General features: G+C 31.0%; 2 protein-coding genes across 2 annotated transcripts; one reads left to right on the top strand and one right to left on the bottom strand.

Moving 5' to 3' along the window:
- Positions 1–7722: 7722 nt before the first annotated feature.
- Positions 7723–7932, top strand: LOC139889682 (uncharacterized). Its single transcript, XM_071872618.1, has one exon. The coding sequence runs from the start codon at positions 7723–7725 to the stop codon at positions 7930–7932; it is 210 nt and encodes a 69-aa protein (XP_071728719.1).
- A 998-nt stretch (positions 7933–8930) lies between these two features.
- On the bottom strand, positions 8931–9842 carry LOC139889683 (uncharacterized mitochondrial protein AtMg00810-like). Its single transcript, XM_071872619.1, has one exon. The coding sequence runs from the start codon at positions 9840–9842 to the stop codon at positions 8931–8933; it is 912 nt and encodes a 303-aa protein (XP_071728720.1).
- Positions 9843–21551: the final 11709 nt, after the last annotated feature.

Here is a 21551-nt window from a genome sequence, read left to right on the forward strand (position 1 = left end):
TTCTTGGTGCCACTCATGTGAGTGGGAAGCAGTGTTATCAATAATTTTATAAGCGTCAGTTGCGGTTTTCTTCATAATGGAACCACCGGCTGCTATATCGATGTCTTTTCGTGTAGTGATGTCGCATCCTTGGTAGAATATTTTTACTATTTGACAGGTGTCTAAACCATGTTGCGGACATCCTCTTAATAACTTTCCAAATCTTGTCCATGCCTCATATAGAGTTTCATTTGGCTTTTGTGTGAACGTAACAATTTCTCCTTGAAGTCTCACGGCTTTAGATGTCGGAAAGAATTGTTTAAGAAATTTTTCAACTAAAACATCCCATGTATCAATCGCCCCTTCAGGTAACGATTCCAACCAATCTTTGGCTTCTCCCTTTAAAGTCCAGGAAAATAACATGAGATATATCTGTTCATCCTCCACTTCTCTTATTTTAAATAGTGTGCAGATCCTATTAAAGGTACGAAGATGTTCATTTGGATCTTCCTTCGGCGCACCACTAAATTGGCATTGATTTGTTACCATGTGTAGGATTTGTCCTTTGATTTCATAATCTGGCGCATTAATGTCTGGTTGAGTAATTGCGTGACCTTGGCCAGTGCGTTTAGCTCTCATTCGGTCTTCCATACTTAGAGGTTCCAGATTTTCCATGATTGAATTTGTTGAATCTGAATCACTAGAGGATTCTGATTTAATGGTTCGTTCCTCAACAATCTATGTTTGAATGATTGGTGGTTCCGGAGGAAAGATTAGTGGTTCAGGATCTATGAATTGTACCTGAATATTCTCCGGATTCTCAATTGTGATGTCGGGTTCAAAAAATGGATTATCGAAAATTTGAATTGGAGTACTTGGTCGACTAGATGACGATTTTAAAGAAAAATCAACGGCGACAATATTTGCTAGATGTCTTGATCTGGTTACAGGTGGTGAACGTACAAAAGGTGGTGAACGTTTTGCTCGGTGCATTCACTGAATATCCTATTAGTTATAAAAATAAGAAAAATTATATAAGTTATCTAATTAATAGACTTTTCTGATTTTGCCCACGTTTCGAATAGCCAAAAGATGTAGCAGAGGGGCAGGATTCGTTTGGTTTCAATATAATTGAGTACTGTTTGGCTCCAATAACCCGGTCCACGTACAAATCCAACTATTACTACGAAGCAGAAAATTTTGATGTCTATCAATTTAACCACTTAAAATAATTTTTCGTTTAAATTTAAAGAAATTTTAGATAAGTAATAGAAAAAATCTAAGTCCTAAAAACTAGAGCGTCGAGAAATAAGAAAGAAAAAGAGCGCGTCGAAAAACGTCGAAAAATAAAAGGTCGAAAAATAATAGGCGTCGAAAAATAAAAATAAGAAAGTAGCGCGTCGAAACTTAAAAACGAACTAAAAACTAAGAATTAAAAGTTGCGTCTAAAAATATTAAAGCTTAAAAGGAAAACTATATCCAAAATGGCAAAAACTTAAAAATGTACTAAAATTTAAAAAGACGTCGCAAAATTCTAAAGCACCTAAATCTTAGTCTAAAGAAAAAGCACTTAAGGGATTTTACGGCAAAGCCTAAATAATCTAGAAATAAAAATAACTATGGCAAAAACTATGACTTAAAACTAAAAACGAGCGAAAAATACAAATATTACCCTAAAAGGAATAAAAAGAAACAAAATATAAAAAGATAAACTTAAAGTTGTAAAAAGTACAATTTTATAAAAATATTATTTTTATATTATTTATTTTATAAAACTATTAATTTTATAATTTATAAAAACTAAATAAACTTAAAATACAAATTAATTCTAAAAACTAATTAATTAAAAACTAAAACCTAATTAGGGTTTCTAATTATTAATTAAATAATACTCCGTAATTAATGTAGAATTATGGTTGACTGTTGGCGTGTCAGACAGGGCTATGCGATCGCATGGTCTTCGCTTTAAAATTCCATGCGATCGCATGGATTTAGATTTCGGGCCAGGGTTGGGCTGTAACAGTAATCGGGCCGAATGTTTATTATTATTATTATTATTTTTTACTTCTTTCTGATTTATATATTTATATAATATATTTATATAGATTAAATAAAACTTATATTTTTATAAAATAAAGATAAAGAAACTTTATAGTTTTATATATATATTTAACAAACTATTAAAAATATATAATTTTTCTTTTTCTTTTTATATTTTTGAATATATTAAAACGTATTTTTACAAAAATGAATTTTTATAAAAGTAAACTTAAAAATTAAAAAATCTTTTTTTATATAGCATTGCTCTTCCGGCGTTTAAGCAGAATTGTCCCCGGCAGCGGCGCCAAAAATACTTGATGTGTGCGAGGTGTACTAGGAAATAGTATTATTTTCTATAACGAAATACTATTAAATATGATACAATTTTACACAAGATATTTATTTATTTATAGAATGGATATACCTAAACCTTGCTACAACACTTATAGGCAGTGTACCTAATCGTACAGTAGTGTAGTTTTTAGTAAGTCCGGTTCGTTCCACAGGGATACACTTAAACAAGCTTAACGCTATATTAGTTTAACTTATAAAAATAAAAATATATATATAAGTAATATTATTATTATTATAAAAGGGGTTTTTACCGTTTAATGACCGGTTTGTCGATTTTTAAAACTTTAGTCGCAGTTAAAACCTAATGTAAAATATTAAATAAATAAAAGACTTAATTTAAATAAATAATGATAATGAAATTGCGATAAATAAAAGTACGATAATTAATAGTGCAATTAAATACAATGACAATAAATAAAAGTGCGATAATTAGAAGTGCAATTAAATATGAAAATAAAAGAATTATGCTTATTTAAACTTTCGTAATCATGATGTTTGACGTGTTGATTTTAGTTTATTCCCATGGGTTAATTGTCCTTTGCCCTGGATTATTTAATATGCCCGTCTGGTTTTTGTCCATAACAGTCCATCAGTCATAAATATAAAGTGCGAGTGTCCTCGTCAAATTATCCTTATACCCGAAGTCAAATATTCCAACTAATTGGGGACTTAAACTGTAACAAGGTTTTAATACTTTGTTTAATAATTACACCAGGTTATCGACTGCGTGTAACCCAAGGTTTTAATACTTTGTTATCAATTATGCCAAGTGTCCTTGTACATAATTTCACCCTTGTTTTAATAATTCCATAGACTATTAATCCATTCCCGTGTCCGGTTAAATGAACGATTATTCGTACATATAAATATCCCGCCCATCGTGTCCGATCGAGTGTATGTGGTTATTTATAAGTACGTCCAATTGTAAATCTTCATATTAAATTAACAAACTATCATTTAATTAAATAAATATAAAGCCCATTAATAGCCCATAGTCTAATTTCCACAAGTGTCATTCTTTTGTCCAAACCCCAATTATGGTACAAAGCCCAATTACCCAATTTTAATATTTTTAGCCCAACATCATGATTACTTCGGTATTAAATAAGCAAAATAATAACTTAGCTACGAGACATTAATTTAAAAAGGTTGAACATAACTTACAATGATTAAAAATAGCGTAGCGTTACACGGACAGAATTTCGACTTACACCCTTACAACATTTGCTAACATACCCTTATTATTAGAAATTAAAATTAAAATTAAAATTAAAATTAAAATTAAAATTAAAATATAATATATATATATATATCGTATGATAGAGAGAAAGAAAAAGATGTGTAATTTCGTCCAAAACTCGCGAACTTTATAGGACCAGAGCTGAAAAAGGAAGCCATGCGATCGCATGGCTTTTGTGCCTCCAGGCCATGCGATCGCATGGGGGTAGGTACCAGCTCACATATTTTTGTTTCTTTGTTTGTCGACGTTTAATATATAATATAATATATATATATATATATATATATATATATATATATATATATATATATATATATATATATATATATATATATATATATATATATATATATATATATATATATATATTAATTTTAAGAATTAATTATATATTATATTATATTCATGTGCATAGTTGACTTGTAATTTTTAGTCCGTTGTGTCGAGCGTTGAGAGTTGACTTTGGTCCCGGTTCCGGATTTTCGAACGTCCTTGCGTACAATTTAATATCTTGTATTTTGCGTTTCGCTTCTTGTACTCTTGTAATTTTGAGACGCTTCTAATCAATAATTGGAACCTCTTTGATTGTATTTTGTACTTTTGAGCTTTTTGGTCGTTTGCGTCTTCGATTCGTCGAATCTGTCTTTTGTCTTCACCTTTTATTATTTAAACGAATATCACTTGTAAATCGAACAATTGCAACTAAAAGCTTGTCTTTCTTGAGGGATAATGCTATGAAATATATGTTCGTTTTCAGCATTATCAAGTGTAAACATAACTTACAAAGTTAGATCATTGCATTTTAGCTAACTTTTAATTTAATGTCATTAAACATAAGCTAAATCTACCCATTTATAAGTAAAATGAGTCGCAACTACCACCATACCTTCAACCCTCATAAAAAAATCACAAAAAAGATGCAAAAAGCCCGCCTAAAATTTTCTTAATGATGTGAGATCTACTGTCCCCAGCTTCATCAGTTAACTTATTTAACAACAACTAAAGCTTCATCAGTTATTAACATTACCAATCATCACTTTTAGTTATCAATCTAATAGGCCTCTATTAACAGAAAAAAGCCAAAGACAAAATTTTCCAAAATGAAATTACTTGGTATCTTGATATCTTGATTGAATTAAAAAATTTGAGTGGCTGCATAAAATCCAAATCATGATAGCAACAGATAAAGATAGATGAAACCCGAACTCAAACTCACCGATTACGAAGATGATGATTATGGCGTAATTTTTTGAAAACAGCAAATTCTGAAGTGTCGTTCAAGCAGAAAAACATAAGTCTTAGACAACATCAGCTTGCAAAGCATGTCACCATCCAGAGTCTGATCATGTGAGCCGGAAATTTAGTGTGAAATAATAGCCAAATTTACAAATCATTCAAAACATGATATAAAAACAAAGAAAAAATAGACGGTTGCAGAAGAAAGAGATCATGTATTACTTGAAGCATGTGAACTAACCATATGAACACCCTGAGGCTGAGCGTCAAGTGGAATGACCCTGATGTTAAATAAATGTTGAAAATTATGAATAATCTAAAGGAGTACCAAATATGAAATATGCTGAAACTTGTAACCTTTATACTCCGTACATATGTATGAGAAATACTGAATCTTGGAACAATTACTTGACATCTACATGAAAAACACTGAATCTTGTAACCTTTATGCATATGTAAAGAGAAACCAGTTTCTTTCAGATAACTTTTTTTTTTTAACTTTTATCAGTGACCCAAGCATGCCATAAACCATATCTAATCCCCTGACTCATTATTTACACCCAAGAACAACAGATATACCCTAAAGACAGCTTAAAACCTAGTTTCTCACACTCATCAAAATCTTGATAACACATACACAACTTCTTTAAATTTAACACCAATCTTCCTATTTCTAATTCTAATATTGAAACAACCATAATTTCAACAAAAAAAAAAAAATCACCTTTGTATATCAAACATAACACAAGAAGAAACCCCAAAACAAAAATCAGAATACATAAAATAAATAATTAGATAAATAATTAGATTTAATCCTTTTCTGATAGACCTTGAGATAACATACGATTAATACCTTCACGGAGAAATTGATTGGATCGTTTACAATCTCCTTATAACTCTGTAACATCTTCTGATACGCCGTTCCGATTAGATTCGATTTCATTGCCGGATGGTTTATATTATTGCCGATACCGAAACCAGATTACAATAACAACAACTGATCTAAAAATGTGAACGAAGCTTTAGAAACAGCCCTAATTTTGACTAATTTTGAGCGAGAATTTGAGAATGGATTGATATGCTTGAACCTGTAATCACCCTCTTTTCTTCTGTGTTACATTCGTTAGAGACGATAGATGTGATGAACTGATCAAATTGTGAATTGAAATACCATAGACGATCTTGAATGTTTGCGAAGTTAGTGAACCGATGGAAACCATGAATCAGAGAGAGTGTATGATCGAAAATACCTGGAGAGCGTATTCTGATTGAACCCTAAATTTCGAATTGAGTTGCGTGTGATTTTTCTGGTATAAGGGTACTATGGAGAATTTAACTGATGGAATTAGACTTATCACGTGATTGTCTAGATTAGTTGGCATGGAGGGTCATGATTAAATGATCATTTTGGATGGATGGTTAGCATTGAAAGTTTTTTGGAGATATCACCTAATTGTGTGTTCTTATTAGTGTAAGAGATATTGTAGTTTAGACGGTTCATCTACGTACAGGCTCGCTCTGAGCGCCATTTTTATGACATGGCAAGCTAAAAACACTCACGATATCCACTACATTCCTAAGAAAAGGAATATAATGACAACTCTCAGGGTTACCTTTAAGAAATAAATTATGCAAGCAATTGGTATTTTTTTGTTGGTTAATTTTAAGGGATTGATGCTTATTTGAATTGTACAAGAAAATTTCTTAATAATAATTTTTAAGGTTGTCACTAGAAATTATTTTTAATTAAATATATTATCATCACTACAAAAAAAAAAGTTTAAACATTTAAGTTTTCATAATTTTTGAATCTTTAATAAATAAATTTTGCTAGCATTTTTGGTATTTTTTGTTGATTAATTTCAAGGGATTGATGCTTGTTTGAATTCTACAAAAAAATAATTTTTAACTGAATATATTATCATCACTACATTTTAATTACTTACGCTTTCATAATTTTTAACATTTTAAAGCATTTAAATTTTTAATGACAACCTTTAGGGTTATCATTAGAGATTATTTTTAATTGAGTATATTATCATCACTGCATTAAAAAAGTTAATTACTTACGCTTTCATAATTTTTAACGTTTTAAAGCATGAATAACTTGACGGGTATTTAACACTATAAGTGTCAAAGTTTTTGACAATTAAAAGCGTCAAAAAGGAAAACTCAATAACACTTACAAGTGTCGAAAAGTTAATATTTAAAATTTTTGACATCCTATGTTTTCGTGTTTCAAAGTTTTTAACACCATATTTTCCACGTTATAAACTTATATTCACAGTTTTAAACTTATAAACATGAAAAACTCATTAAAAGTGTTAAAACTACAAAACTAGTTGTAGTGTATTTTATCAAATTTTCACTTAACTACCAATTAAATTTTAACTACCAAATTATATGATTCATACTAATCTCCTCACAAGAGTACCATATGAACATCTTTATCACAACACAAACAAGTCAACACTAGGCATGCCCTAATAAATGTAGCACATTCAAGTTTGTTTGGAGGGAAAATTAAAATATGAAAAGTACTCGAAACGAAAAGGTTTGACGGATCATTTTTACTGGTCCCAAGACTACGAATATGATCAAAAAAATGAAAATTAAAAATAACCGCGTTTGATTACTACGACGACGACGTTACCGTTGCAACGTTCTCATGCAGTCAAACAGACTAACCACCATGCAACCGTCAACCGTCACATCGTTTCCCAACAGACACCACACTCGATCTTATATATATACACGTGGCATATATTGTATTTGTATACAAACACAGAGATACATACATCTTCGTGTGGGCATAACTAAACTTAATTTATTCGTCCCACATTTCATTTAATTTTCAAGACAAGAAGATAACGATGGAAGATATCGATTACGGTTGGGGCATCGGGTCGATAATCACCATGCTAATTGTGGTTGCTTGTATGGTGTTTATACCGGTCGTTATGGGACCAGTGGGGCCGCCATCTTTTCCGGTGATTGTCTTAATTCCGGTGTTGTTGGTGGCTATTATCATCTTTATGTCCATTGCTTCAAACCCTAATCATGGAAGTCACAAGTTTAATTGATTATCTTTTTGGTCTTATGATAATTGATGGATGTATCTCAAAATATTAATTAAAATTATCATCGTTTCGTATTAATGTTGTTGGTGTTCCTTATTTTGTTTATTTTACGTTCATATGCTCAATTATATTGTTTTATAAGGGTTGATACATGAAATTATATACGTCAAACACATTAGCATGCTAAAAATAATATACGTACTCCGTAATAATAATTATTAATTATTAATATTAGTATTAGGCATATATAAAACCAAAATGTTACGTTCTCGTCTCTTAAATCATAGTAATAATCAGCAATCAAGTAATATTAACAATATCTTAATGCATGTGCACGTAAGTGTATGATATTTGAATCGTGCTTTGTGTTGGTTGCTATGATGGGTGGATTTGAAAATGATAAGATAATGAAGAAAGTGAATTAATATATATTTGAAGTTGTAGCAGAATTTTTTAAAAGATTCAAGAACTTTTGTAAGTTAATAAGAAAGAAAATTGATAGGTTATTACTTAATTCCTTCCATTTATGTGATTATGTCACATCTGAAAATGTATAATCCTGGAAGCTCCAGATTATAATCATATCCAGTAGAAATATTAACATAAATATGAAACATTCTATAATAAAAAAAAATTAAACATTATGAAAACGTTATATATACCACATCGCGTTAGAGATAAAGTGAAGGGGTTTTACCGTTCATGCCTCGTATGGGATTGGTGCGGGTTTCTTTCTGGGCACGCAGTTGGGGGCGGGTATAACTGTATAGGAGATGAACACGTGAGTGGTTAAGTCCTCCTTAGTTAATAGACTGTAATATCTTGATGTCTTTCATTAAAATCCCACGAGTATATATACATACATATGAATGATCTAGAATGTTTACCCTAACAGCCCATTCGCCTATTTTGAGATATGGGTTGACAAAATCTATTCTAAATATATCTTAATAATACAATGAATATAGATAATGTAAATATGTATAAGATATGATCGGCTATTACTCCCCCGTAGTCGAAGCCTGAGGTGAACGAATGCCGAGACTGGACCGAAATTCTTCAAACAGTATCCTTGGTAACCCTTTAGTAAAAATGTCGGCAATCTGATAGCGAGTGGGAACATGAAGAATGCGTGCTTCACCTTTGGTGACCTTTTCACGAACAAAATGAATGTCTAGTTCAATATGTTTCGTGCGTTGGTGTTGAACGGGATTTCCGGCTAGATAAATGGCACTAATGTTATCACAAAAAACCAAGGTAGCTTTAGCAATCGGAAAATGTAACTCGAGCAAAAGATTTCGTAACCAACAGGATTCAGCCACAACATTAGCTACACCTCTGTATTCAGCTTCAGCACTTGAGCGGGACAAAGTTGGCTGGCGTTTCGAGGACCATGAGATAAGATTATCCCCATAATAAACACAATATCCAGAAGTCGAACGACGAGTGTCCGGGCACCCGGCCCAATCAGCATCGGTAAAAGCCACAAGTGAGGGAGCGTGTGACTTATGGATATGCAATCCAAGAGTGGGAGTACCTTGTAAGTATCGAATAATACGTTTGAGAGCGAGCATGTGAATCTCTTTAGGTGCGTGCATATGCAAACATACTTGTTGAACGTCATAAGAAATATCAGGTCGGGTGAAAGTCAAATACTGTAACGCCCCAGCCAAGCTTCGATATTTAGTTGGATTCGAATAAGGTGTGCCTTCATTGGAACTTGCTTTACCAAACGTATCAACAGGGGTGGCGGCTGCATTGCATTGAGCAAGGCCAGCGCGTGCAATAATTTCTTTAGTGTACGCATGTTGCTCGAGAAACAAACCATCGGCTGATCTTGTGACTGAGATTCCTAGGAAGGAATGTAGAGGTCCTAAATCCTTCATTGCAAACTCATTAGAGAACAATGTCATAAGATGTTGTCGCAACATATCATTGGAGGTAACCAGAACAATGTCGTCAACGTAGAGAAGAAGATAAGCAATATTCAACCCCTGATGTTGTGACGACCCGGAAATTTCCGACCAAATTTAAACTTTATTCTTATATGATTTCGATATGATAAGCAGAGTCTATGTAATTGAATCTCAAAACTTTGAACTGTGTTCATATATGCATTTACCCTTAGACTGCTCTCGACGATTCATGAACAACTAATTGTAAATAGATATGTGTGTATGTATATGTAAATAATTATTTGAAAAATAATTTGAAGTATTACATGTTGTTGTTATTAAAAATTAATGAAATAAAAATAGGATATTATAATAATTATTATTTAAAATATATCTCTATATATAAATAAAGTATATTAGAAATAAATATTAAATAATTGTAATACTCGTTTGATGTTTCGATTGATATTAAACAAGTTAAATTCAAACTTATGTAATTTTAAAATAAACGGTGATACGAAAATAAGTTATATAAGTTATAGGCTTATTAAAAGTATATTTAGGATCTAATTATTTAATTTCAACACTTTTTATATTTTACCCATAAATGAGAGGGACAGTTGATGTAATATTTTTTTATTAAATTAATGACAGAATTTTATACCATAATGACAAAAAAAAAATTATAATAATAAATATAGTTAATTTAAAAATATGGAAATTTTTTTCGAAGATTTTTACCGTCTCTGATTAACAACGGTGTACGAAATCTAGTCCGTGAGAGAAATAGTAAACGAATAATACACGGCTGCTAACTGCTTATGATATTTAATTTTATGATATTTAATTTGAGATTACTGTTTTTCATGTGAGTGTACGTTTTTTTTTTTCTTTTGATTTATTCAACATTCTTTTGACTTATTCCTTTATCCTACATGTACTACTCTTTATAATTGTTTTTGAATTTGGAGACTTGTGATTTACCACTAGTATCTGCCTTCTACTACTACTCATTATTTTAATAAATATAGGTAAACTAGATTAAGATCATCACCAACGAGCTGCATTCTTTTATTCTCCTTTTACTTCCATAACTAATTAAACACACAAAAACTAGCATCGTTCATGAAGTTCATCTTCTAGTCAACCACCGTAATAATATGTCTATCCACCGTAGTTCTCTTATTCTTCAAGATCTTCTTCATCAACAAACCACCATAACCGATCTCTCTCTCTCTCTACACTCTCTTTATATATATATTTTTTTTGTGAAACCATTAACAACCACCTTCATAACTCTAAACCGCCACTAAACCCACCATCCATCTATCAATCTATTACCCACTTTCGTTTCCTTTTTTAATCCAACCAAGAACAAACCCACTCATTATCACTGATTATCTCTTGTTGTTTCCGTTTACTATGTCGATCAAACACCACAATTATACTTTTTCTTTCTTGTTTCCTTATATTCTGATTCAAGCTTGATCAAACCGTCACCTTAACACCATCACAAACCATGGTCATAACTAGCCACCTTCTACTGTTAAACTATGCCATTTTTGTTCGACAAATGTCACCACAAGCAACCATAAGCCGCCACCCAGCTTGCTGTTTTGTTTATCTGCTTTTAACGAGGCAACTCGAGTGGTTATGTAAAAAGATACATCTTTTTAGTTTGATATTTTTCCTGTCCCAATTTACGGTTACGATCAACCATGTAAACCTGTTGCTGCAGTAGGTTCTAATGGCTTAAAACAGTTGCCAAATATCAGTTTTGCAGCTATATTTCTTGAGTAGTCAAAACCTGTTGCACCTGCGATTCTTTTTCCTCTATTTCCTTCTTTCTTTCTCCCCACTGATACACAATCGTTTGAATCATTATGAGTTGTAAAATTTAACAACTTGGGGCACTAATTTAGTTATGATGGCCGACAACATGGCCATATAAAATGATGTGGGGACATACATGATAAGTGGTACACTATCAATTTGTTATCTAGCTATTATCTATTCCTTCGGTTGAGAAACAGACATGATTATTTATTTGGCCGAATGAGTTAGTGTGGACTGATTAATTATGTTTTTAGTTGGGCTACAAGTTTCCTTGGGCCAGGTCGTGATTTGGACTAGATCATAGGTATTTCGTTTGGGCTTAAGAGGGAATATTAGGCCACGAATTGTAATCATCTTTTCTAGTTCCTGGGTTCTACTCGGCAACAACACAAAAATGTCTCATTTAAATGTTAGATGATGATGTTAATGATCACATGATGATAATAAATAAATAATGATAATGGCTTGATGTTATGATGATGAGGAAATGATAACATGAATGAGGTTGATTATGATGATGGTTATAGCAAAAGGATAATGAGTTTGATAAAACGGACTCATATGTTAAAGAAATATTCGTGTAGTTTAAAACAGAAAAACAATAGTAGAGCAATGGTTTGGGCAGGAGTTAGGGGGACGAGAAGTCATGGGTTCGAGCCTGGGCCGTGGCGTTTTTTTTTAAGCTATTTCATTGAGGTAGTAACTTTATTCCTAATTATTATTATTATTATTATTATTATTATTATTATTATTATTATTATTATTATTATTATTATTATTATTATTATTATTATTGTTACTATTATTTATTTATGTTACATGATCAATATTATCATCATTAAGAAGTATATCATTAATAAGTGTTAGTATTAGGTATTATAAGTATTATTATCATTAATATCATTATTATCATTAAAATAAGTATTATTAGTATTAATGTCATTATTATTATCATTATTAGAAAACTTATTATTTTTATAGTCATAGTTATGATAGTTATTATTATTATTATTATTATTATTATTATTATTATTATTATTATTATTATTATTATTATTATTATTATTATTATTATCATTTTTAACAAAATCTATACTATTATTAAAGTTATCATTAGATTATTAGTAGTATCAATATTATTATTATTATCATAAAAAGATACAAATTGTTTTTTATCATTACTGATATTATTTTACCAAATAAATAACTATATAAGAATATATCTGTGATGACCCGTCCTAATCCATCCGGACGAAGTCCATATCGATTATAAACGATTCACAACAGTTGATTACATCGCGAGGTACTTGACCTCTATATGATACATTTTACAAACATTGCATTCATTTTTAAAAGACACTTTCGTTACATCGACAGTTGACAGACATGTATAGAATTTCATAATATATCCAAATATAATTGACTTAATAATAATAATCTTGATGAACTCAACGACTCGAATGCAACGTCTTTTGAAATATGTCATGAATGACTCCAAGTAATATCCCTAAAATGAGAAAAATGCACAGCGGAAGATTTATTTCGTACCTGAGAATAAACATGCTTTAAAGTGTCAACCAAAAGGTTGGTGAGTTCATTAGTTTAACATAAATAACCATTATCATCATTTTAATAGACCACAAGATTTCCATATTCAGTTCTCAATAATATACGTCCCATGCATAGAGACAAAATATCATTCATATGGATTGAACACCTGGTAATCGACATTCACAATACACATATAAGAATATCCCCATCATTCCGGGATCCTCCTTCGGACATGATATAAATTTTGAAGTACTACAGCATCCTGTACTTTGGATGGGGCTTGTTGGGCTCGATAGATCTATCTTTAGAGTTCGCGTCAATTAGGGTGTCTGTTCCCTAATTCTTAGATTACCAGACTTAATAAAAAGGGGCATATTCGATTCGATAGTTCAACCATAGAATGTAGTTTCGATTACTTGTGTCTATTTCGTAAAACACTTATAAAATTTACGCATGTATTCTCAGCCCAAAAATGTAAAAGGTAAAAAGGCAAATGAAACTCACGCATATAATTATTGTAAAACAGTTAATAAAACATTTGCATGTATTCTCAGCCCAAAATGTATATAAAAAGGGAATAATGAAACTCACCTAATGTATTTTGTAGTAAAAATATATATGACGACATTAAACAAGTATAGGGTTGGTCTCGGATTCACGAACCTATATCAATTATATATATATGTATATATTAACATTTATCACATTTAATCAACTGAGTTTATTTATATTATATAATGTATTAGAATTAATATATTTATATATATATGGTTGTATATAAAAAAAATGTTTTTATATAACTAATACTTTATTTGATAAAATAATATTGATAATAGAAAGTTGTAATATTTTTATAGTAATAATAATAGTAATAATATATAATAGTATTAATAGTAAAAATAATGATTATAATATATAAAAGTCTCGTTAAGAATAATATGAATAATAAAAATAAGTTATTTTTGTATAATAAAAACAATAATATTGATAGTAATACCTAATACTAATAATGATTAATAATAATACTAATTATGATAACAATAATAATAATAATGATAAAATAATAATTTTACTAAAAATGTTAATTTTAAATGAAATGATAATTTTAATTAATAATGATAATAATAATAATAATTATTTTCCTAATAATAATAATAATAATAATAAATAAATAAATAAATAAATAAATAAATAAAGTAAAATTTGCTACCTCAAGAAGTAGCTTTTTAACAAAAACGTCATCGCCCGGGCTCAAACCCGTGACCTCTCAATTATCATACACACCTCCAAACCAGTCCGCTACCATTTCATTTACGCTTTTACCCGGATTAAATTTTATATAACCTTAATGGATTTGGAAGTCCATATCACTAAAGCCCAAGATTGCAAGTCCATTATTATTTAAAAAGGAATCTAATTACAATTGGATCAACACAGTAGCCCAAGTATCAACAAAAGGGTTTCGATCATCTTCTTCATCATTCATCGTGTATCATCATCATTATTAATATACACCGTATATCATAACCTTTGCATCATTACCTATTAACCCTCACCTAACGTATGTGTTTGTGTTGGTATCGGGCAAATACCAGGAGACATAAGTCGATGGTTTGCAAGTGTTGGCCCAAATTAACTCAGTCTATTAACAGCTCAATCAGTTTCAATGGCTCAACTTGTTTACGCTAGATTTGGATTCCAGAAAAAAATATATCGTTGTGTCATATTCTCTTTACACCTCATCACATATCAAATTCACATCATATTCATCTCCGTATACCTCATCATCTACCATTACCCCTCAAGCCCCACAGGAAGAATAAATTTCGCGGTCAAAAGAAAAAAGGAAGTGTGTCCATGATTTAAAAGAAGTATGGTGGCCCAACCAAACCACCTTGCACTACGAATTCATGTTATTATATTAATCAAGTGGGGTTAGTCTTTTAATATGTGTCGACTTATTATGGAAAAGAAAAGAGACGTGCTGTTGTAGTTTGATTAAAGAAAACAAAAGTGTCTCTGGTTGCTATTTGCATATGGAACAAAAGTTTGGAGTGGTTGTTTGAAAGGGGGTTCGGTTATTCGAAAGTAAGCAGCATAATCGAACAACCTTCAAATGGCTGACTCGTTTAGCAATTTATCAATTCCTTAGTTTGTTTATCTCTCGACCCAAGATAAAGTATTTCGGTGCCCACCATTTACTCCACTAACCAATAGATTCCAAAATAGTTGTTATTGTATTAGTTTATTTGCATAAAGATAATGTATCATTTGTAATTGTCGGCTAACTAATCCTATTTGCATCATCTTTATTGTATCATCATTATTTATTTATGAATCTCACATACCTTTGTTCGACAGAGATAAAAACAGATAGGGCGTAATAGCAGGAACTTTTTGTATCGTAACAGGAACATAATGGTTGTATCAGTTAACAAGGTTGTAGGTGAGTTATGGTTTTCATTAGGGTTTCTGTGATTTTATGTATTGCAACCGAAAGCAACAAGTATGTTTGATAATGGTTAATGGAGTGATCGATGTTGATGGTTATGAGCAAGGTTAACAAGGTGGTGGAGGTGATTGGTGATCAATGATGTTTGCAGGTGTTGGGTTATTTCGAGCAGTCCAACGAAAAGGGTAGTAGTGGGGTGCCAAATGGTTTTCGACTTTCGATGGTGTTGATGGTGGTTGATTGAGTGGTGGTCATGGGTGGCATGGTGGTGGCGCTCTCGGTGGTAGCAGGCAGTTGATAGTATGATCATTCTTTGTAATAGATATAGATATGGTTATGATAATGTATATGTATATAAATGTATATTTATATAAGAGATATTAACTAAGAAATAAAAGCACAATAATCTTCATTTTCTATCACTTATAATTGGTAATTGTTAGTGTAACTTGATTGATATGCATAATAACAGAAATTGATGTGTAGTTATATGGAACTAAGGATGTCGACAATGAATCCCAGCTAAGCAGATAAATCAGAAAAAATAAAAGGTAAATTGATGTGTAACCGATTTTGTCCTAATTCTGTATTTGGTTTTGATTTGCTAGCAAAATAAGAGACAAAGAATCAATCTAATACAGTTAAACAGTGAAATCAACAAATTCGTACGATTACTTCAAGTTTATATTATTTATATAATCAATAACTAATATTGATAATTAATAATTATATATGATAATAATAATATTAATAATATTAATAATAAGAATGATTAATAAGGTTACTAATAATCATAAAAAAAAATATTAATTATATTATTAATATTAATATCATTATTATGAATATTATTACTTAATATTTATATCCTAAAGATAGATCTATGGACCTTGATAATTCTCATTTGGGGTACGAATGCTTTAGTACTTCGAGATTATTATTATACAGATGATCTATGGACCTTGATAAGTCCCATTTGGGGTACGAATGCTTTAGTACTTCGAGATTATTATTATACAGACGAGAGGTTCTGTTTTGGGGATATTCTATGCATTAAGTTAACGTCGGTTACCATGTGTTCAATCCATATGAATGATTTTTGTCTCTATGCATGGGACGTATATTTATGAGAAATGAAAATCTTGTAGTCTATTTAAATGATGAAAATGATTATTTATGTTAAACTAATGAACTCACCAACCTTTTGGTTGACACTTGAAAGCATGTTTATTCTCAGGTATGAAAGAAATCTTCCGCTGTGCATTTGCTCATTTTAGAAATATTAATTGGAGTCATTCATGGCATATTTCAAAATGCGTTGCATTCGAGTCGTTGAGTTCATCAAGATTATTATTAAGTCAATTATAGTCAGATATATTATGAAATGGTATGCATGACGTCAATTTACGATGTAATGAAAGATTGTCTTTTTCAAAAACGAATGCAATGTTTGTAAAATGTATCATATAGAGGTCAAGTACCTCGCAATGTAATCAACTGTTGTGAATCGTTTATAATCGATATGGACTTCGTCCGGATGGATTAGGACGGGTCTCTACAGTTGGTATCAGATCGGTGGTCTTAGTAAACCAGGTCTTGCATTAGTGTGTCTAACTGATAGTCGTTAGGATGCATTAGTGAGTCTGGACTTCGACCGTGTCTGCATGTCAAAAGTTTTGCTTATCATTTTTGTCGGAAATCATCTGATTATCATCCTTAGGAAATTACCTGCTCATTATTCTTAGTCTAGACACGTTTTACTGCTTTGACTGCATGACTAGTGTATATACAAAATTCATATCTTAGCGTATCTGTTACTGTAGACCTTGCCTGATCTCTCTAGTAAATTTCTCATTAATTTAAGGGATCCTGGTACTATATATATCTATGCAAATTATGCATTGAGAATACCATCCAACTATCAATTGCTGTTACTAAACTCTTCATACCAACAATCTTTCCTGAGATCGCGTAAGATGACCTCTACGAATCGACCCCGTTCCTCTGACTCCAAAGACAGCGTGACAGGAGCACACCAACCAATCAACTATCGTGATTATTGGAGAAAATGGGGGTGGGTTCGTGACATACTCACCCTATGGAGAAGGGAAGAAGGTACTCCATATCATGAATCGAATCTACCACCTAACTTTAGAGTACTTGACCCGGTCACCGGCGAACCCGTTCGCAACACTGTTTATACCTTTTTTGCAAGAATCTTTCGTCTTGAAGCTACCATTAACGGAATAGAGAAGATATCCAATCTCTACCTCACACTGATAATCAACCAGGGTTAGTAGAAGAAGTTAGAGAACTCCGAGCTCGAGTATTAACTTTAGAGAGCACGGTATACAATTTGCAAGCACCAGCAGTATCACCAACACCAGTAACATCACCAGCCTCATGTAGTGACCTGAAGTTTTCCATGTTTATATATATTAATTGAGATTGATATTTACATGATTAAATGTTTCCAACATGTTAAGCAATCAAACTTGTTAAGACTTGATTAATTGAAATATGTTTCATATAGACAATTGACCACCCAAGTTGACCGATGATTCACGAACGTTAAAACTTGTAAAAAATATATGATGACATATATATGGATATATATATATAGTTAACATGATACTATGATAAGTAAACATATCATTAAGTATATTAACAATGAACTACATATGTAAAAACAAGACTACTAACTTAATGATTTTTTAAACGAGACATATATGTAACGATTATCGTTGTAAAGACATTTAATGTATATATATCATATTAAGAGATATTCATACATGATAATATCATGATAATATAATAATTTAAAATCTCATTTGATATTATAAACATTGGGTAAACAACATTTAACAAGATCGTTAACCTAAAGGTTTCAAAACAACACTTACATGTAACGACTAACGATGATTTAACGACTCAGTTAAAATGTATATACATGTAGTGTTTTAATATGTATTTATACACTTTTGAAAGACTTCAATACACTTATCAAAATACTTCTACTTAACAAAAATGCTTACAATTACATCCTCGTTCAGTTTCATCAACAATTCTACTCGTATGCACCCGTATTCGTACTCGTACAATACACAGCTTTTAGATGTATGTACTATTGGTATATACACTCCAATGATCAGCTCTTAGCAGCCCATGTGAGTTACCTAACGCATGTGGGGACCATCATTTGGCAACTAGCATGAAATATCTCATAAAATTACAAAAATATGAGTAATCATTCATGACTTATTTACATGAAAACAAAATTACATATCCTTTATATCTAATCCATACACCAACGACCAAAAACACCTACAAACACTTTCATTCTTCAATTTTCTTCATCTAATTGATCTCTCTCAAGTTCTATCTTCAAGTTCTAAGTGTTCTTCATAAATTCTACAAGTTCTAGTTACATAAAATCAAGAATACTTTCAAGTTTGCTAGCTCACTTCCAATCTTGTAAGGTGATCATCCAACCTCAAGAAATCTTTGTTTCTTACAGTAGGTTATCATTCTAATACAAGGTAATAATCATATTCAAACTTTGGTTCAATTTCTATAACTATAACAATCTTATTTCAAGTGATGATCTTACTTGAACTTGTTTTCGTGTCATGATTCTGCTTCAAGAACTTCGAGCCATCCAAGGATCCGTTGAAGCTAGATCCATTTTTCTCTTTTCCAGTAGGTTTATCCAAGGAACTTAAGGTAGTAATGATGTTCATAACATCATTCGATTCATACATATAAAGCTATCTTATTCGAAGGTTTAAACTTGTAATCACTAGAACATAGTTTAGTTAATTCTAAACTTGTTCGCAAACAAAAGTTAATCCTTATAACTTGACTTTTAAAATCAACTAAAGATATGTTCTATATCTATATGATATGCTAACTTAATGATTTAAAACCTGGAAACACGAAAAACACCGTAAAACCGGATTTACGCCGTCGTAGTAACACCGCGGGCTGTTTTGGGTTAGTTAATTAAAAACTATGATAAACTTTGATTTAAAAGTTGTTATTCTGAGAAAATGATTTTTATTATGAACATGAAACTATATCCAAAAATTATGGTTAAACTCAAAGTGGAAGTATGTTTTCTAAAATGGTCATCTAGAAGTCGTTCTTTCGACTGAAATGACTACCTTTACAAAAACGACTTGTAACTTATTTTTCCGACTATAAATCTATACTTTTCTGTTTAGATTCATAAAATAGAGTTCAATATGAAATCATAGCAATTTGATTCACTCAAAACGGATTTAAAATGAAGAAGTTATGGGTAAAATAAAATTGGATAATTTTTCTCATTTTAGCTACGTGAAAATTGGTAACAAATCTATTCCAACCATAACTTAATCAACTTGTATTGTATATTATGTAATCTTGAGATACCATAGACACGTATACAATATTTCGACCTATCATGTCGACACATCTATATATATTTCGGAACAACCATAGACACTCTATATGTGAATGTTGAAGTTAGCTATACAGGGTTGAGGTTGATTCCAAAATATATATAGTTTGAGTTGTGATCAATACTGAGATACGTATACACTGGGTCGTGGATTGATTCAAGATAATATTTATCGATTTATTTCTGTACATCTAACTGTGGACAACTAGTTGTAGGTTACTAACGAGGACAGCTCACTTAATAAATTTAAAACATCAAAATATATTAAAAGTGTTGTAAATATATTTTAAACATACTTTGATATATATGTATATATTGTTATAGGTTCGTGAATCAACCAGTGGCCAAGTCTTACTTCCCGACGAAGTAAAAATCTGTGAAAGTGAGTTATAGTCCCACTTTTAAAATCTAATATTTTTGGGATGAGAATACATGCAGGTTTTATAAATGATTTACAAAATAGACACAAGTACGTGAAACTACATTCTATGGTTGAATTATCGAAATCGAATATGCCCCTTTTTATTAAGTCTGGTAATCTAAGAATTAGGGAACAGACACCCTAATTGACGCGAATCCTAAAGATAGATCTATTGGGCTTAACAAACCCCATCCAAAGTACCGGATGCTTTAGTACTTCGAAATTTATATCATATCCGAAGGGTGTCCCGGAATGATGGGGATATTCTTATATATGCATCTTGTTAATGTCGGTTACCAGGTGTTCACCATATGAATGATTTTTATCTCTATGTATGGGATGTGTATTGAAATATGAAATCTTGTGGTCTATTGTTACTATTTGATATATATAGGTTAAACCTATAACTCACCAACATTTTTGTTGACGTTTAAAGCATGTTTATTCTCAGGTGAATACTAAGAGCTTCCGCTGTTGCATACTAAAATAAGGACAAGATTTGGAGTCCATGTTTGTATGATATTGTGTAAAAACTGCATTCAAGAAACTGATTTCGATGTAACATATTTGTATTGTAAACCATTATGTAATGGTCGTGTGTAAACAGGATATTTTAGATTATCATTATTTGATAATCTACGTAAAGTTTTTTTTTAACCTTTGTTTATGAAATAAAGGTTATGATTTGTTTTAAAAATGAATGCAGTCTTTGAAAAACGTCTCATATAGAGGTCAAAACCTCGCAACGAAATCAATTAATATGGAACGTTTTTAATCAATAAGAACGGGACATTTCAGTTGGTATCCGAGCGTTGGTCTTAGAGAACCATAAAATTTGCATTAGTGTGTCTTATCGAGTTTGTTAGGATGCATTAGTGAGTCTGGACTTCGACCGTGTTTTCTTTAAAAATGATTGCTTAACATTTTTGTTGGAAACTATATATTTTTAACATATGAATATTATGTGATATATTAATCTCTTAACGTGTTTGATATTATGTGATAGATGTCTACCTCTAGAACAAGTCC

This window comes from Rutidosis leptorrhynchoides, chromosome 2 (assembly GCF_046630445.1).
Source record: "Rutidosis leptorrhynchoides isolate AG116_Rl617_1_P2 chromosome 2, CSIRO_AGI_Rlap_v1, whole genome shotgun sequence".
NCBI lineage: Eukaryota > Viridiplantae > Streptophyta > Magnoliopsida > Asterales > Asteraceae > Rutidosis > Rutidosis leptorrhynchoides.